The sequence below is a fragment of the Choristoneura fumiferana genome, chromosome 9, assembly GCF_025370935.1.
Source record: "Choristoneura fumiferana chromosome 9, NRCan_CFum_1, whole genome shotgun sequence".
Classification (NCBI taxonomy): Eukaryota; Metazoa; Arthropoda; class Insecta; order Lepidoptera; family Tortricidae; genus Choristoneura; species Choristoneura fumiferana.
In genome coordinates this window covers 1005008-1024166 of record NC_133480.1, presented here as the reverse complement: position 1 = coordinate 1024166, position 19159 = coordinate 1005008, and the positions used below count along the sequence as shown (strand labels likewise).

General features: G+C 41.8%; 2 protein-coding genes across 4 annotated transcripts; both read right to left on the bottom strand.

Annotated features, from left to right (window-relative positions):
- Nucleotides 1-1560: 1560 nt before the first annotated feature.
- LOC141430908 (phenoloxidase subunit 1-like) lies at nt 1561-12243 on the bottom strand. 2 transcript variants are annotated; one of them, XM_074091783.1, is made up of 14 exons: nt 12133-12243; nt 10199-10313; nt 9728-9920; nt 9267-9369; nt 8895-9015; nt 8209-8414; nt 7820-7948; nt 6918-7041; nt 6131-6295; nt 5607-5735; nt 4955-5133; nt 4195-4340; nt 2717-2952; nt 1562-1938 (listed from the first exon to the last, which is right to left on the bottom strand). In XM_074091783.1, exons 2-14 carry the CDS (start codon nt 10307-10309, stop codon nt 1726-1728), a joined length of 2055 nt encoding a protein of 684 aa, XP_073947884.1. In that variant the 5' UTR covers nt 10310-10313; nt 12133-12243; the 3' UTR covers nt 1562-1725. The 2 variants fall into 2 exon arrangements, with proteins under 2 accessions (XP_073947885.1, XP_073947884.1); XM_074091784.1 differs by lacking the exons at nt 9728-9920; nt 10199-10313; nt 12133-12243 and adding an exon at nt 9599-9643 and having other exon boundaries at nt 1561-1938.
- A 4996-nt stretch (nt 12244-17239) lies between these two features.
- LOC141430907 (dynein light chain 2, cytoplasmic) lies at nt 17240-19044 on the bottom strand. 2 transcript variants are annotated; one of them, XM_074091782.1, is made up of 3 exons: nt 18916-19044; nt 18030-18153; nt 17240-17916 (listed from the first exon to the last, which is right to left on the bottom strand). In XM_074091782.1, exons 2-3 carry the CDS (start codon nt 18135-18137, stop codon nt 17755-17757), a joined length of 270 nt encoding a protein of 89 aa, XP_073947883.1. In that variant the 5' UTR covers nt 18138-18153; nt 18916-19044; the 3' UTR covers nt 17240-17754. The 2 variants fall into 2 exon arrangements, with proteins under 2 accessions (XP_073947883.1, XP_073947882.1); XM_074091781.1 differs by lacking the exon at nt 18916-19044 and adding an exon at nt 18531-18676.
- Between the last annotated feature and the right edge of the window lie 115 nt (nt 19045-19159).

Below are 19159 nucleotides of genomic sequence, written 5' to 3'. Positions count from 1 at the left end.
TCAGAGCAACACAACCGTACACCATGCTACCAGATGTTAGACATCTGTGTGGTGGGTTGTACATTTTAGGAAACAGATATTTCAGGCCTGAGCCCCTATGTCATGAATTCATGATCCATCATTGGGACAAAATATAAAGAGAACGGACGTTGTCATAGGTCTTCCTTCACCTAAAATGAAAACAATGTTTTGGTAAGAGGCTCGATTTAATCAGTCTTGTCATTATAACTACGTATTCTAAGTATGTACAATTACTATAAATAACCCGTTTATTAACACTAACTTAACTACTAAACAATATTTGATTGAAAAAATTACTAAAGAGAATGTTAACTTAAATTGTAAGGTTAAAAAGAAAACAAGATTAAATGTTCATGCATTGTAAAACATATTCTACTTTAACATACTACAAATGTTAATTATATCTTAATTAAGTATTTAGAATTTAAATTTAAATATATCTCAAAGTCCTTTGTACGTTGCCAAGCCTTCTTAGCAGCACATAGCACACAAAACGTCGTTTATTTTGAAATAGTAGGTTTTACATATGTGTTTTTCGCCTAAAGAGCAGTATGTATACTTATAACTATTTGAAATACAATGATCTGACAACAATAACATAATAAAAGTATTCTCAATTTTTGAAGAAATTGTTGTTTGTTGATTTGCGATTTGCTATTTGCGAACATTTGTATGTATGAGCTGCTATCTTCGTTTCATTTTCAGAGAAAATTCCAGGCGTTTCTGCCAAATTACAACAAGTCACCGAGGTATTTCTTACTTTTTTTTCTTCTGTTTTATTATCAACTGATTATCTTTACTTAAAGAAAAGCTTTATGTGAGCTCATTTGGAGATTTTTAAATATCGGAATTTATTACTCTATACCTATTACTTATTGAAAATGGTTGGAATATCCTAGAATTTCTCTGTAGAACGTTTCTCCCAATCACTTAAAGGATTATTCGCGAATAGTTCATTTATTGGAAGTGATGCCATTCCTTGTTCGCTTGTTGCTCTTACAAGCTCCTTCTGTCGAGGCGCACGCCATCGACTACGTATACTATTATTCCATTAGGACATCTTTTATCTTTAGCCTCTCAAGTTCGATAGCAAATCGAAAAGGGAAATCGAAAAATTTGCGCTATTAATGGTAAGGTGGCTCTCTGCGACACCCTAAAGCTGGGTACTGACCACGTTACGAGTGAAATGTACATTACAATCAAGAGCATGTTACGCATTGTTAGCATCTTATGCTGTTCTGTTGTTCTCAAAATCATGCGTAATGTTGCTGCTTCAAACACTTGTGCTCATTTTAATATCGCCAGCCATCTCTCAGTAAAGATGGCTGAATTGTTGTTACAGCGTACTTGACTTGAACCAAGTAACAGTCAAAGGATTATCGCCAGAAAACCGATTAGCCGGGTGGAGCAGTCGTTGTTCGCTGGTTTGTCCCGTAACACTAAGTATTCTGACTGCATTAATGCGCGCTGTTCAACATGTTAAATTACATCCTCGTAACGTTGGTCAGTACCTGTACCTTAATACACATAAAAGGCGATTGTCCAAATTTCTCTTCCAAATAAAACAAGATCGAGCTAACATCGCTGCGTTATTTTTCTTCTCTTCAACCATACAATTCCCTTCTTTCTTACTTGTAATGAATAAAGAGCTAAAAAAATGGCATTAATTCCAGGTGAAAGAGCTGCGAATGATCCTTGAATCTTCTATGACCGTTGTCCCCTGACCCTGGTGGCGTCGGTGAAGTTGATGGAACACTCCCGGACGGCCATGTTGGGTCGTAGGAAGTCCGACAGCGCGCGCGCAGGGTTGGGCCGATCGAACGGGTATCCCATGGCCTTCCGGTCCGGGTACTTCCGGTCCCGGATGCCGCAGTACGAGGCAGCGTCGTTGCACGAGCCCACCAGGTCCTGCTCGATCTGAGGATGAGGTAGATCATTTTGTGAGCAACCAACGCAAATCGGAATGAAGCCACTCGCCACTGTTCATAATTTAGCCGAGTTAATATACTTGCAGGAGTTAACATACTAGTAGCCGAGGTAGCCGAGTGGTTTGACCTATGGCCTAAAAATTGCGTCAGCAAGACGGCAAGATACAAAGCTCGAATGAATTTAGCACTTGGTAGTAGGTACAGGACCTGCGCCGCCAGTACCAGTGCAACTGCTGGACGTTAGTAATAGTAAGGTACGAGTATGCGAGCAAAGAAGCCGTGGTGGCCGAGTGGTTTGACCTATGGTCTCTGAAGCAGAGGATCGTGGTTCAAACCGGCTCGCACCTCTGAGTTTTTCGGAATTTATGTGCGAAATTACATTTGAAATTTACCACGAGCTTTACGGCGGAGGAAAACATCGTGAGGAAAACTGCACAACCTGCGAAGCAATTTAATGGTGAGTGTGAAGTTCCCAATCCGCGCTGGGCCCGCGTGGGTACTACGGCCCAAGCCCTCTCATTCCGAGAGGAGGCCTGTGTCCAGCAGTAGGACATATATAGGCTGGGATGATGATGATGAACATACTTGTAGTAAAAAATGACCTTAATAAACCAGAGGGTCGTGGTTTCAAATCTAGGCTCGCATCTCTAAATTCCTCTAAATTCAGTGTGTGAAGTTCCCAATCCTATGACCCAAGCCTTCTCATTCGAAAGAGCAGAGTAGAAGGCCGTGTAGAGGCTGGGCTGTTGATCATAACATGAACTCACCCTGTCCTCCATCCAGTTGGACACCATCACAAACAGCACCATCTTGTATCCCTGCGCCGTCCCCTTGGGCAGCAGCATGTGGTGTGGCCAGCCGCAGCCGCAGAAGTCGAACCCAGCGGCCTCAGTGGAGCCCGGGTCTCCAGGCCTGCTCTCCTGGTTGCGGAAGGTGCGCTCGTACGGAATGGTCACGGAAGACTCCGTGCTGCGACGGCGGATGGTGTTGTTCCCGGGACGCACTGAAGAGACGCCAATGATTAGCTATATAAGTCTATGCCACATGAACCAGTAAAACCTAGTCGCTAAGGCACATCACGTCACTTTGTAGGTCCTAGCTTTTGTCTACTTTTTTTTATATGTGGTGCTTGACTTGGTTAAAGCTGCGGGTTGACGGTGTATGCAGACCGCTTCCAACCGGAGCAACAGGAGGTCTATAGGGGAGGCCTATGACCAACAGTGATGTCCTCCGGCTGATATGATGTGAGGTGCTTTATAGCTGATGGAGGCGTGCAGTCTGGAATAATCCATTATGGAAGATTGCAAAGGGAGGACCCAGACAGTGGCGGACTCTCACCGCCTAAAATCCCGTTGCGCGTCGTCAACTACCTGGAGCTGATTACGGGAAGGAAAGCTTCAGCTATTTGGTGGGAAGCCGGGAGAGGAGTATGCATTTTCCCGTTAGGCTGGTTTCCGTGAGGATGTGTTGGGAGTAATTTGTTTTCCATGAACCAATAGAAACGCTTAATTTACCATTTAAACAACCTCTGACCTATCCTCGTACAACAGTGCGAACACAGATAACTAGATTACGCAAATGCATCTACTTCACACGACATTGACATGACATTGTGGAGACAGCAGGACCGGTCTGTAAGAGAGAGACGGACAGTCGATCTGGGTGGAGAAAGGATGGAGAGGCGTATGCCCAACGGTGGGCGAAAACGCGCTGAAGAAGAAGAAAAAGAGAGATCTACTTCAGGTGTCCGAACCCCGACCAAACGTCGGAGTTGGCCCCATACAAAGACTGACCGCTAACTGACTAATCATGGCTAGTGACTGACTCGAGCCCCACGGCGCGGGCGGGCGGCGCATTTGAAACGATTTTGCGAGGACATCGGGGAACCCACATCGCTAATTCGCTCTTGAGACGTCACAGTAGATATAAAAAAGTGACACGGTTGATTTTCATACAGATTGAGGTGTTTGCGTTATCTAGTGTAATCTATATCTGTGAGTGCGAGGATAGGTCAGAGATGTGTTATCTCTGGTGGAAACAGCTAAGCGGAGGGAGGCGAGGTAAATTAAGCGTTTCTTATGGGTTCATGAAAAACACATCATCGCGACTCTGTTGGGATCGGATCTTGAGGCTCTGTGGACTTTTGGTTTCTTCCTGGACCGACCCTAGGCCTTTTTTTTACTTTAAAGTGTTCCCTTGGTTTCTTCCTGGACCGACCCTAGGCCCTTTACAAGTTGTTCCTCACGGCCCTGGGAGAACTTGTCCAGCTCGATCATGAGCCGGCGCTGTTCCTCGAAGGGCAGCGTGCGGCCGCGCTCGTCGGCCACCGGCGCGATGAAGATGCGGATGGTGCCCATCTGGTTCGCGCCGCTCGTGTTGTTCACCTCGATCCTGGAACACCGCGCCGTTTAAAACTTCTCATACAGTTGGTGCTGTCTCGGTGATCAAAAATATCTGAGTACGACCACATTGGTATTGCGTAAGTGGACATTTTGTAAAACCATATTTAGGTGTCCCTCACACCTTATTACATCCTTTTTGAAGACACTCTATGTCCCCGTACTGTAATTCTCTGGGAAAGCTTTAACACGCAAATTTATTTCAATGCTTTATGCCATTGCGCTTCCAAGGTGAAATAAGAAAGAAAGAGAGAGAAACATTTATTCGCGCCAAAAATACGCATATCACGAAAGGTCCCAAATCAGCAAACAGTCTTGTGAACGGCGCTGATCTTTCTTTGGGACCATAAATATAATTTAAACACAACAAAAAACAAAGTAAATATGACACAATTCTAAGAGTCCAAAAAAAAACAAATATCTAACTCTATTCTTATGGCCTATGCCAGTCTCCCCTACCTCCCCTTTTGGGTCATAACAAATAAAGAAGTACCTAAAGAAATTAGCATAGCATACGCCTGGCCAGGCCAACTACTACGGTTCCGCGTCGTATCAGGATGGATTCCCTATTGACAGCGAACAGTGCGGTGATAGGCTGTTACTCACACGTAGTTAAAGTCGTCATGCTGGAGATGCGTGAAGCGGGCCAGCATGCTGCCGCGCGGCATGAAGTCCAGCCCGCGGGACAGCTCCACCGTGCTCTGCTCCCATTGCGTGCGCAGCGTGTTGGCCCCGCCGCGGCCCTCCACGCCGATTGAGGACACACGGATCGCCGGGAAGTCCAGCTGGAAGATTACCAGGTAAATGAGAAGCTGTTGTAGCTTGGTCACGAATAAGTAATAGTACAGTCGGTGCCCTAACATAAGTATCCACTTTTCCATACAAGTAGTATGAAAAAGTGGATACATTGGTTAGGGAACCGACCGTACAAGCATGGTGGGTTGACCAGAGACCTCTCAAGCAAAGGATCATGGGTTTTGAAGATATACGTTAGTGTAGATATACAGCTGTCTAAAGAAAGGTGGTCAACAAGCAAACTAACAGATATTTTATAATTGAAGTTGAAGTTCCCAATCCGCACTGGGCCCGCGTGGGAACTACGGCCCAAGCCCTCTCGCTGGGACGTATATAGGCTGGGATGATGATTTTATAATTCTTTGTAGCAACTTTCTGCCAAATTTCTTGTGCCACATTCTTCTCGAAATAATGACCTTGTTAAAAACATTCGTAAAATGACCTATTGATTTTCATTAAGTACCTGCTGAGGAGTGTAGGCCGGAAGTTTAGCTTTGTGCAGATTGAATATGTCGTCCACGTACGCGTGCCAGCGGTAAAAGACGGGGTCTCGCATGGCCGTCGCTGAGTCGCCCATCACTCCGAAATTTTCCTGTCGATGAAATTAGCGTTAGAATTCAGGTTCTGAGTGTAGTCAATTTTACAGTTATCGACGTAGGTTGGAAAGTATATGCCTGGTATGGCTGTTTTAAATACGGTGGAATGGCGAGAGACGGCTAGATGACCGTGGTAAATTTTCGCCACCAAAGTAACTGGTGTGGTGGCCAACAACTGTTGTTGTAAAGCCTACCTTCGTTAGTCATGTCAAAAACCTTTGACTCGTGCCCAACAAACCACTTCCGGACCGAACACGGCTTGGGCGAGACTCTAGGAGAGTCACGACTGCTCACACTTCTCGCGATTTGCCTCGCAACTCATCTTATCACTCGTGCGTGAGTTTAAAAGGACTACCAACGCAAGTAGTGAATGGAATACGGTGAAACTTACAAGATGCCTGTTGTCAGGATCGTGGGCGAAGGAGATGAACACGTGCCCCATGTTGTGGAGGTCGCCGTAGTGGCTGCGGTTGCGGCTGATGATGGACGACTCCATCAGGTTGCCGAGCACGTCGATGCCGGTCGCCTCGTCCAGCGGGTAAGTGCGCCCGTTGGGCTGCGCAATAAACGTTACAAAGTCAAGGTATTTCAATTCAATTTAGGCTATAACAAGTACTGAATGTAGGAAAAATCTACTAATAGTTCGGAAAAAACTTCTGCAGGTCGTATGTCGACAAAATTCATCCAGTGATTGTCCAACTCCAAATGAATTCTCCTGCAAAGAATTTCACACTGTAAAATTTCTATTCATCGTGTTTGATCTCGTCGTGTTGTTTCTGACACGTAACCCTTTGAGCATTGGCTGAACGTCTTGATATATTTTCCAACCTCGATGAGGATTTCTGGACAACAGGCGAAATAACGATATATGGCGTTAGTGTCAAGAGGTCCGTTTGCCTTTCAATTAGTTTTTAAACCAATCACAAACATGACGTGACAAAGTTCTTAAACAGACCTCAAGATACACACGCCAAGTAAACCTTAATTAGTGTGAATGGCACCAAGTTACTTTTGCTAACTATAACCAATATCAGATCAGCCATCAAATCTACGATTAAGTTCTCTACAATTTGATTTGATAGTTATAGTAACTTAGTCACCAAGTCTTAGTGCAACTCACACTTAGATAAGTAGTCTTCAGAATCTAGCTGCAAAAAACGGTAAAGTATAAAAAGTACCAGCAGAATGGCACCAGCTTCGATGGCCTCCAGGAAGCGGTCACGCCACGTCTCCAGTTGGACCACATCGGCACGGATCTGGTCCACTGGCCGGTCTAGGTCTTGGATGCGCGTTTGTGCGAACCTGGAAGTATGAGTCAAAGTTAGATGGTCCACCGCAGTGGTTTGGGGGGGAAAGCTTTCGTTAATCCGAAGAGTGAGAGAAGCTTGAGCTAGGTACTTCTTTGGATGCAATACCTTGCAATTAGGTACATACTTAATTTTGCCATCACGTGCGGGTAGTTCGAAGAACTCGTGCTGCTAAGCAATCATGACCGTACATTTCAGTCTACCCATGACCACGGCCACTACAATGTGGTTGTAACGTCGACGTAATTAACAATAGTGTCAACAGCACAAGTCTCGGTTGTAGTTAGTAGCTGACGTCACACTCAATTTAGGCAACCCGATAGAAATCGAGTTATTATTCTGCCACTACACAGCTAATCGCCAGCAAGTTTTTCAATAAACAAACACCTTTCAACTCTAGAATAAGAATTTCATTTCATCATTATCAGTCCGAGCACGTCTGTTAAACAAAAGCCTCCCGCTTAGAACGCCACTATGAACGACATTTTGCCACCTACATACAGCGATGCCCGCAACTCACACGATATCGCTGGTCAATCTACTTACAGGTCTGCTGACACTGCAGCATCCAGCAATTTCTGCAACTCTAGCGGTGTGTTAATCCATATATGGCAGGCCTGCTAACTGCACTGCATCTTTCGGTTCATTGTCACCCCACGAGAACCTTTCTCCTTCAAGATTACCTATTCTTCAAACGTTGTGGCCTACCCATGGAATTCTACAGCCTAATATATCAACCTACTAAGCCGAATATATGATTAGGTTAGTATTACCTGGGTGGCCAAGCTCGAGAGGCTACTTGTGAGTCGAGTTTGGGGAAGTAACCCTCGGAGATGGCTCCCCTGAAGTCTTGGTAGCGCTCCACGCGAGCCAAGTTATTGCACATCCGCTCCGTATTGTACCTGCAAGAAAACCCTTACTTTCTTACTAATATCATAAAACGCGAAAATATTATGTTTGTTCGTAGCCCTTCCTCTACGAGTAGGACTCGGCGGCTGCTGCAACACGCGCACTGCGCGCCACCGCTCTGCGCGCGGACTAGTTTAAGACTCATAAACTCGATTTAAGACGTGAGTTATCCGGATTAACTTTCACGACGAAAAAAACGGAGGAGGTTCTCAATTCGACGCGTATATATATATTTTTTTAAATCCCTCATTACCTTGCAATAATCTGCTGGTGCATATAGTAGAAGAGCTCGCCGCGTCTGTCCTTGTTCACGATGTTGACGTCCGCTGACTCGAAGGGGTACACCAAGTGCCAGTGCCAGTGGTGGAGGTTGATGCCGATGTCCTCGCGGAAGTAGGCCACGCGCTGCTCCGGCTCCAGGTCTGAGGCGGTATACGCTTGGGGAATGACTACTGGCATCTGCGGAAATGAAGATGCTGTCAAATGTAATTCTACCATGGAAAAACTTCGAATACCAGAGTGAAAACTTTTCGCTGTAAATATCATAATGCTAAGAACTTGCCAAGAAATTATCGTGAAATATGTTTTGAAAAGTTCCTCCTCGGTGAGTGATTCAGTATCTTTGACTGTACGACTTTGTATTTAATTGATATTTGATCGAAGTGGGATCTATAGTTATAAATGAAGTCATATAAACGCTGCGGAGAGGGATGCTTAGAAAATATTTTTCATATGTATCTTTAGCATAATTAATTAGATACTTACCTTTTTTCAGCATAATAAAAGAGACATAAATAACTAGGTATATAGAATAGGCGACCAACGACCTTCATAACTGTAGGCTGACTAGGTGATAAAAATGTGACATAGGTACTGAGAAGTGGCATCCTACTCTACTATTGTATATTTTGTCTTTGGGAAGTGCTAATGGACACATACCCTTTCGCCTTTCTGGACGGTGGTGGTGGTTTCTCTAGCCTTGCGGAACACCTTGGGGTCCACAAACTTGTCGGGGAAGGTCTCGGCAAACGTGGGGATGTTCAGACCCTTCGTGTCAGGCCTAGAAAAATACAATGGCTAATAAATTTTCGGTAATGCTGTAATAAAATAATTATGTCCAGCGCCGACTCTAAGCCTTTGTCTAAGGTAGATTTTGAGGTAGGTCCGCGCCTCTCAAAAGGAGCCATCATCATTTTATTTTGCTCTGGAAACTGGCGCCCCGGTGCTGTTTGTCTGTCTTTAACTAAATCCTCATTGAACAGTCTTAAGGTGTTTGTGGTATGTCATGTGGTACGAGTATGAGTAGCTTACCTGTGCAGGATGGCGACAGAAAGGCAGTAGTTGAACATGTACGGGTTGATCCGCAGCTGGCAGTACGAGCAGACTGACTGCAAGTCAGTCACGTCTCGCATGTCTGTGGAGAGGAGTTTGGTTTCACTATCAATCATTACATTTATTCAGCATAACAAGATCATCATCATCATCATCATCACCCAGAAGACGTCCTCTGCTGAACAAAGGCCTAACGATATAACACGCATAACAAGATACATAATGTTAATTAATTATATCAATTTCTCTAGCACCTTTCTATCTAAAACTACGACAGAAACTTTGCAGTAAATACGTCTCACCTCTCTTACTCATAAAGATGTCAATCAATTTTCGAGCCACTTTCTGTGCACAGGCACGAGAAGAGAACTGATCATTATAAGGCAGCTACTGAGGCAAAGTCAAGTCAAGAAATATTTTTATCCCAGGGAGTCCCTTACTCATAAAGATGTCAATCAATTTTCCAGCCATCCTTCTGTGCGCTGGCACGAAGAGAGAGAACTGATCATTGTAAGGCAGCTGCTGAGGGTGGGACACGTCGGGAAGCGCGATGTTTCTGACGGGGATGGTGCGGCCGGCGTCCGCGCCGAACTTGTTGACCAGCTGGTTCGTCACGGTCTTGTATTTGTCTGGCTGAATTAAAAAAAAAATATATCATCAACCGGATACGTCCACTGCTTCCACTTGAATTCAAATTCATGTTACGTAGTACAATTAAACTAGTTTGCTAATAAATGTCGTTTGCAACTCGAAACAGATGATTGCTTTTCTTTTTCTTTCGTATATGACACTTCAGGAAAACAAAGAAGACCGACGAATTCCGAACGAAATTAAAAAAATACATTATGACTTGTGAAAATTATGCGAACTTTGTCGTGCCCCCCTCCCGCGCCCACGGCTGAACTACTCACGTAATAGTGGTCCGGGAGCTCCAGCACGGCGTTGTCGCTGCCCTTCTGCATGAAGCAGGGTTCCGTGGGCCGGTCGAAGAACAGCAGAAGGTCGTTCTTGTTACCGCTCATTTTGCTGTCAAACAAGTTTTTTTTTAATGACCCGTGATTGACATCTCACCGGATGCAAAGAAGAGATGAGGTGAAAGTGTATCTGGCTGTTTGGTAATGGCCTATTCACTCACTCACAAAAAAAAACAGGGATAAGGGAAACAAAAACCGATTAATTGCACGTTTTTACAAGTATCGAAATACACATAGTATATACAACATATATATATATATACAATATAAATATATATTATTTTATATATACATTTAACTCGAGAATTAACATGGAGAGACACATCGCATCTTTAATATTAAACTAAAATACCTAATTAGAAATTTTCTCATTTGAAAAATGTTAGCAGAGCCCGTGCCTGTTTTTATGAATGTGCCGGAATTTATCTTGGTTTTCATAATTATGTACAGACAAAAAATAAGATAAAAAATAAGATTTCAGATTTTTCTGAATGGTTTTGTTATAAGAGCTAATTCCTTACATAAATTTCTAGGTACATTGAGTAACATTTTAGTATCTAGTGGACCACAAGACTGCTTTTACTACCGGCATCTATTGCCAGATAGAACAACTGTTTTTTCAGAACAGTAACTGCACACAAAATCAACAGTGAGCGACATCTATTAACTACCTGGTAGAGATAATAATTTAACGAGACTGACTGCTACCAAGCTTGCTACCCTACTACCGACATCTATTGTTGAGTAGAAGAAATAAAAGAATCGAAACCTGTTTACAGATGGTTATAATATATGTACTCTGTGCAGATGGTCAATAGTTATTTGTGTCACAAGGGAGCAAAATGGTGTATTTACAGCGAGGGCGTAAATTGAATCCTGAGCGTAGCGAGGGATTCTAAAGTAGAATCCTAAGCGTAATGAGGGATTCAAGTGTTAGCGCCCAAGATGAAAATAATTTTGCTCCCGAGTGGCTCATACAACTTTTCACACCGAGCATTAATAAACTTGGAAAAAAATAATTCTAAATAAGTATTATTAAAGAACAACCAGCATAGAAAATGGCGTGGCTTTACAATTATCAACTTCAAAAAATGGCATTTGCAATAAAACACTTAGAAAAGCCTTGAACAAAAAAGTTGCACTTTGCTCCCTCTCGCCAGGGAGGAAAAGTTACTTTTCTGAAGGAGAGGTGTGAAAAAGATATTTGATGGACATACGAGTAAATAAAAAAAGGAGTCCTCGCTATCGCCACATCGCGTATGAATTCGCCGCTAGAGGCGCTAGTGTAGCGTGAGGTCTCCGATATGTCAAATCTCATAGTTTTTGGGTGAGCTACGCGGGTTTATTTATAATTAGAATAATTTTGTGAATATTTTGCATTAAGTACCTGAAAATTATTATGGAAATTATGCGTTACGGGGCAATTAATGTCTGTGTTTTGAGACAGTTTTGTCTTTGGGAAACTTTTGTCCTCCCTTTTTTTCCGAACAAAACGGGACTACGCAACACTGTGGCTGCTCGATATTTTTATGGTACGGTTTTAAGGTTTATTAGATATGATTTTAATCTAAACTTTGTTTTCACGCCCGTAATAAATAACAGACTTTGAAAGCCACACTTTAAAACCTCACGCAACAGTGGCGCCATCTAGAAAGACAAAAAACTATAGCCCTCATTTGGTTGAATCGGAATTATTTCCAAAAATCCCTGGCCGTGTTTAAAAGAGACATACTTGTTGTACCTACGTGTACGCTTGTACTCACAGACTGCTTGTACTATTACAATAGGCCATATATTTTACTCACAATAAGAATACAGTATAAGTATAAAACATGAGAATAAACCATGAAAATAAATAAATAAGTACTTACCCGAAATTTATTCTGGAGAATACACAAAAACTTTTTTTTAAGGGTGGAACCCGTTGTTTAGCCGTGAGCTCCCACGGCCAATGTGCCCAGTAAGTGTGTAACTGGCATTTTATAGGTATGTACTGTCAAAAAATCGTGTGCAGTGTGCAATGAATAACCAAATTAGTCATGCTGCCAGATGTGGCGCTGCTGTCGAACACAGTACTAAAGTTTGCATATAAAGCTATTAGTTACATGTTTGTCCGCGTGCAAAGTTAACTTGGTAATAGTGATGTGTGAATGTGGTTTTGTGTTATCTAGCTATTTGGACATTTTGTTGCGGTTCAAAATATTTTCAAGTATTACTTTGTTGTTGCATACTAGCTTTTAACTGCGGCTTCGTCCACTTAAATGAAGTAAACATACCAATTCGATACATTGCATTGGGACCGTACCAATTTTGTTTGTTTTTAGGTTTTTATCTTATTAAGAAACGTATGAAATAACAGTCTTAAATTGGATTTTCAGCATAGTTATCTATCATATTCAAGCTTTATAATAATTTCAATAACCTACCAATTTACAACCCACCCATACCTACCTGCATTATAAAAATGCCTGTAAAAATATAAATGTCTAAAAACGTCTAAAAAACTATGGTAGTCAAAGGTGGTGCGACCTATAGAAGGTCGTGGGTTCAAACCTATAACTCACCCCTCTGTATTATTGACTCTGCTACTTGCCTGTTGAGTAAAGTACTTACCTAACTTAGTAACATAAGGTAGTTTTACACCTAATTATTATTTACAAAATGAATGAATGAAAGAAAGGTAAACGGGCGTTTTAAAAAAAATACCCTTTCCTTTATTTTTAAATTTTGTAAAAAATATGGTTTTTCCTACTCAGAATCAAGAGCACAAATCGATTAAGATCGTTTAAAAAACTATCCCCATTTTTTCATACAAAATTTTATGAGTCAGTTTTGTCACACCCATACGGAGTGTATAAAAAATAGTCGCAAAACTGTCATTTATTTGGGTAATTTTTTTAAATTATCGGAATCGATTGTGCTCTTGATTCTGAGTAGGAAAAATCACGCATTTTGCAAAATTTCAAAAAAGAAAGGGTACACTTGAAAAAAACGCCCAAACATTAAATTTATTCTTGAAATTTTACGAGTTTTATTAGAAAAGTTGAAAGACCCTGCCCTGCCCTGAAGACATTGCCATTTTAAACTTAAATATCACAAAAACAGCTGAACCTACATATTTCTATCAAACATAACTAAGGACCTGTAAAAAGTGCATCAAAATCAGCCATCAGACGTTTGAAAGACGACGCGAAAGGCAGACGTTGACGTGAAATTATAAGGCCTGCCAACCGCGAGAATTTGCACAAAATGGCGACGCAATTCTAATGGTTTCTAAAGATGGCGGACGTCAATCCAAAGGATATACCAAAGATGGATATACAGTCAAAGAAACTGATTCATGTAATCACTAATGTCATGTTGATCTACATCAGGGTGGAACTGACAAAAGTATGAGATGTCAACATGACATTAGTGGCACAAAGGTTCCACTCTGGTACGCGATTCAGTTTCCTTGACTGTACCTTGCAGGTAAAGTACATAATATAATAGTAAAATCGTTACAAAACCACCTACCAAATTGTTTAAACGCCTACAAGAATTAAATAGCATAGCAATCCATCTTGAAATTCATAGTGAAAAGGTACGTACTCCTCTACTACTTAGGTATCTAATCTATCTAGTGCTTACCTATGTACATACTTACATCAGAATCAGGACTACCTACACATTTCCTAGAAAGGTACTTCACAACTAAAATATCGATCTACAACTTTCGCCATTTTGATTACGGAATTCAATGGTCCTTACCTACTAAACTAATACTTATTATAAATTCTAAAGTAACTGTCTTAGCTGTCTGTTAGTTCAAGCTTAAACTGCTGAGCAGATTCAGATGAAGTCCGGGAGTCGCAGGAAGTTGGTAAAGTACCTACCAGTAAGACGCTGGAATGAAGCGTAAATAAGTTTTGGTGAAAATTTCATTTTTAATACAAGCTTTTTTTGCTGACTGTACGCAAACTCTATTTGCACACCAAATTTCAAGTTGATGCTATTAACCGTTGAAGAGTTCCGTCCTGCGGAGACGATCCTGGCCGGACTACCAGGAAGTCACTACCAGATTATTATATCGTCACATTTGTCACGCAATTTACATAATATAAGTATACCAAATTTCAAGTCAATCCAACCACTGGAAGTTGGTCGAATTTAGCTTGCAAGATTTGATTACAGGCGTCTGTCTAACGTTGTCTTTCAGTCAGTCTGTCTGTCTAGACAGAGAGACAGACAACGGGACAGGTGAAACTAAATAAAAGCCTGTAAAAAAAGGCGACAACTGTAGACTGTAGTCTCTAGCCTCACAAATCGAAGACGAGGACTATACCGTAGGTACAGTCAAGGGCAAAGATATCGACACGGCCAAAGTTGCAAACATATGTATACGCGACTATGCACTTAATATTAAGGCCGTATATATCCTTGCCCTTGACTGTACCATCCGCCAAATAAGTGGTCTACCAATTTTTAAACAAGTTCCTATCAAATTAATGTCGCTAAAGCCGAACTTTCAAGTTGACAGACACGTCTTTCTTTTGGCATTATTGTTTTATGACATGCAAACGATTATCGACTCTAGTAGAGCACAATGTCATATTTGGCATGGTACCATCAGCCAAATAAGTGGTCTATCAATTTTTAAACAAATTCCTATCAAATGAATATGTCGCTAAAGTCGAATTTAAGTGACAGACACGTCTATTGGCATTATTGCTTTATGACATGCAAACGATTATCAAGGGTGGTAGACCACATATTTGGCTGATGGTACCTATATCTTTCGTAGCGGGAGAAAAAAAGGATACCTAACAGTAAATTGTGTAGGTATACTTACTAGGTACTCGTAATAGGTGTGCTGCCGCTGCTTTGGAACATGTTACCTTATGCTCACAAAACAGAAGAACAATTAGGTCTATGTTGTAAAATCATTGACGGAATCCTAAATATATTGCATGATATACAGTCACATTCATAATATATGCAAATGGCTTATAGCGAACCCAAAACCTCTAGCATCGGAGACAGGGTCACTAACCGTTAAGCTGTTGGTCCCAGTTGGTCCCAGTCGTCGCTTTAGTTAAGCACTACTGTTGGCTCTCGGCTTTGCTCGCGTCATCATCATCATCATCATCATCCCAGCCTATATACGTCCCACTGCAGGGCACAGGCCTCCCCTCAGAATGAGAGGGCTTGGGCAGTAGTTCCCACGCGGGCCCACTGCGGATTGGGAACTTCACACACACCGTTGAATTGCTTCGCAGGTTTCCTCACGATGTTTTCCTTCACCGTAAAGCTCGTGGTAAATTTCAAATGTAATTCCGCACATGAATTTCGAAAAACTCAGAGGTGCGAGCCGGGGTTTGAACCCACGATCCTCTGCTTCAGAGACCATAGGTCAAACCACTCGGCCACCACGGCTTCTTTGCTCGCATACTCGTACCTTACTAACGTCCAGCAGTTGCACTGGTACTGGCGGCGCAGGTCCTGTACCTACTACCAAGTGCTAAATTCATTCGAGCTTTGTACCTATCTTGCCGTCCTGCTGACGCAATTTTTAACTCGACGCAAAAAGGGAGGTGTTATAAGTTTGGCCGCTATGTGTGTCTGTCTGTGGCACCGTAGCTCTTAAACGGGACTGATTTTAATGCGGTTTTTTATTTATTTGAAATCAGATTTTTAAACATGACTGTGTAGCTGAACTTGCTGAACATACAAACATAGCGCCCAAAGTAACCCCTTTTTCCCACATACATTTCGGGAGTGGGTTTTACGAGCCTAAGCAGACTCACCCAGTACCTTGAAACGCGTAAGCACTCTTAGTACCTACAGCATTGTTATAATTATGAACTCAAAGTGGCGTTCAAGGCGCTATGCGAAATTATCGTATCGACACGTATGACGTCACTTAGACCGCTTATAACGCATTCAAAGCAGTGAATGAGTTGGATGACGGCCCGGATAACACCGACATGGAAATACCAGCCCTGTTTTTTGTGTACATGCCTATAGAAACTGACAGGAGCTTCTATGGGCGTGTACACGAAAAAAGGGGTCGGTATTTCCATCCCAGTATTAATAAGTTGGTTGGTTTTTTATAAAAACATGGCTCTGTCCATTGGAGGACAATTTTGCCAGTGTCTAGTAGGTTTTGCCGTTGTACAGTAAAAAAAATCTAGTCTATTTTAAGTGTGTATAGAACAAGTAGAGTTAGGAAACCCCCGACATTGTCATTTCCAAGTTCAATATCTCAGGAATGGCTGAACCGATTCTAATGTAACTAAGGACCCAACGCAAGCACAGAATAACTAATAATAAGCTAATAGTACTCCGCAAGGAAACTAAACGCTATCACGTAAAAAACACATCGAAATCGGTCCATCCGTTTGAGAGCTGTTACTGTTACTACAGACACGTTTGCATTGGCCTCAAACTTATTATAACGGCCCTCTTTTTTGGTCTGGGGGTTAAAAAAGTAACCATTGATAGTATTGTGATAATATCGTGGCCATTAAAATCATTCATACTATCGAAACTATCGACCCTTGACGATACTATCGATTAATGAAAACAAGTTACTATCGATACTTTTGATCTTATTTATTTATTTATTGAATAAAAAACAGGCAAGCTTTAGGAATATAAAGGTACGGACTTATTTTCAACAATCAGTAGCATCCCGCATCCCGATAGTATAGACAGTATTGACAAAGTTCAATAGTATTGCAGCATGTCGATATTTTCGATAACTATCGCGCTATCGACTGGTTTCTCAAGCCCAACTGCACTTAAAGAGGATCCAACCCTCAATATTTTATTCAATTTTGGATCTACTTTCAGCGAAATTATTAATGAATAACATGACAGTGCTTTGGATCCTTTTGTTAAACTACGTCCTACTATCGATAACGAAACTATCGCTATTGTAACAACACTGGGCCTTTGTGCCCTGCAGAGCTACATACTCAGAATAAAACAATGTACTGGTGGTTTGTAAGAAAGTTTAATAATAGAAGTATTGAAAATATCTCCAGTGACTGTATTAACAAAGAAATTAAACAATAGATTTAGTTAGGTACTAACATGACTTTTACACTAAAGTCTAGGAATAATTAACTAAAATTTTCTTTAATATAAATACACTAGAAGTGAATGTTTACCACGAGTCAATATTGAATCTTAATTTAAGCTAAACACAGTACATTTACATCGAGTGCACCAGGGCGGGGAGTGAAGGTCGCGGAACCCGTCCGGAGCGCTCCAACACACACTCATTCTCGCGCCCGCGCGCCGCGCCCCGGCCGCCGCCAAATGCCCGCCAACAGACAGAGCGGGGACAAGCTAGGTAAAAACTACCTAAGGGTAGGAATGTAAATAATCCCCGCCCTGTACTGTTGCAAATTAAGGGCGCCAGCAAGGGGCGAGGCTCGCGAGCCTGATAATACTGCGTCCACTGCATCCTAACAACAAAAAATTTAGAGCAAAGTGTGCGGGAGGGTCTAACCACTCTTGAACAGAAGGATGGCGACCTGGCCGAGGTAGAAGTAGATGAAGTGGCGAGTCTCGTGCGTCACATAGGAGCCGAAGTTGCGGCCCACGATGCAATGCCACGTTGGGTTGTATTTCTTATCAAATTCCTTCTTGATGAATGCAGCAATATCCTGTAATTAACAAAAACAATTAAACTGTGGGAACCGTTGACCACTGACTTACCACAACAGGAAATAACTTTATCTGAAAGCATGGGAATTTTGTTTAGTGCAAATGTAGGTACCTTTTCAATATTGAACTTTTCGAGGGCCTGCGTCGCGCAGTCCACAGCGTCTTGCTGCATCTCCTCGCTCATGTCGGCATTCTTGATCACCGCCTTGCGGTCACACATCTTGTCAGCTGGTTTTCTGAAAAAAAAAATGGGTATGTAAGTACTAATACTCTCAATCGAACCGACCGTTTCGCGTGACAGCTTTTTCTGACTTTCGCAAGCCTGTCTCTAGTTTATGTAAAGTAACCAGCTAGCGCGTCATTGATTGTCAATGGCCCTCAAAGGTTATCGCCTACCCTTCTAACACTCAATCGATAGATTTTCCACATAATGCGTACAGGATTCTTTATGTTCAATAACAGCTATAAATAACTTGCACCAAAGGTCAAGCGCGAAACCCGGGACTCTGGAACCAGCGCGCCTTTTACGAAATATCGGACCAAAAACGTTGCGCGGAGTAAAAACAATTAAAAAAAAACCTCAGTTATCCCGTGCCTAGGTATCTCACAATACCTGTACTGGGTTGCAGACTCGGTGCTGGAAGGTTTTCTCGTGCTAATTCGAACGGAAGCGCTGGCGGTAAGGCCCGTCATCAATATAAAATCGCGAAAACTTGTAGCACTGCGCTAATTCGCGAACATGTTAGTCGATATTATAGTAAAAAGATAAACGGTAATCCATCACATTCGAGGATATTTCCATAGAAACACGACAATTTAATCAATAAAACCACTTTATTGCACCTTTTTCGCGAACGAAAGTGAAAATATGTTCATCCGCATTCGGATTTATATGCATCATTTTATGAATAATGGAAATTAAACGAAACTTTCACTTTTAAATAATACTGAAAACACTGCAGAACTTAAAAACATAAAATAAATAAAGAATTACTTACGTTTGCTTCCAAATAAGAACAAATTCTCACGTAAAGATTTTGATACCGGAGATTCTATGCCTACTTTCTAGAGGATTCTTTCACAGGCTTCTTTCAGCACAGATTACTTCCTATTTTGCGGTAGAGGGCGTTCTAAATTCAAAGACAATTTGAAAAATAAAAAAAAATTGGTAGCGTTCTATTCTTAACGTGTTTGCGGCTAGTGTTTACTTTGATATTGGACCTTTGTCGATTGTAGAATTGT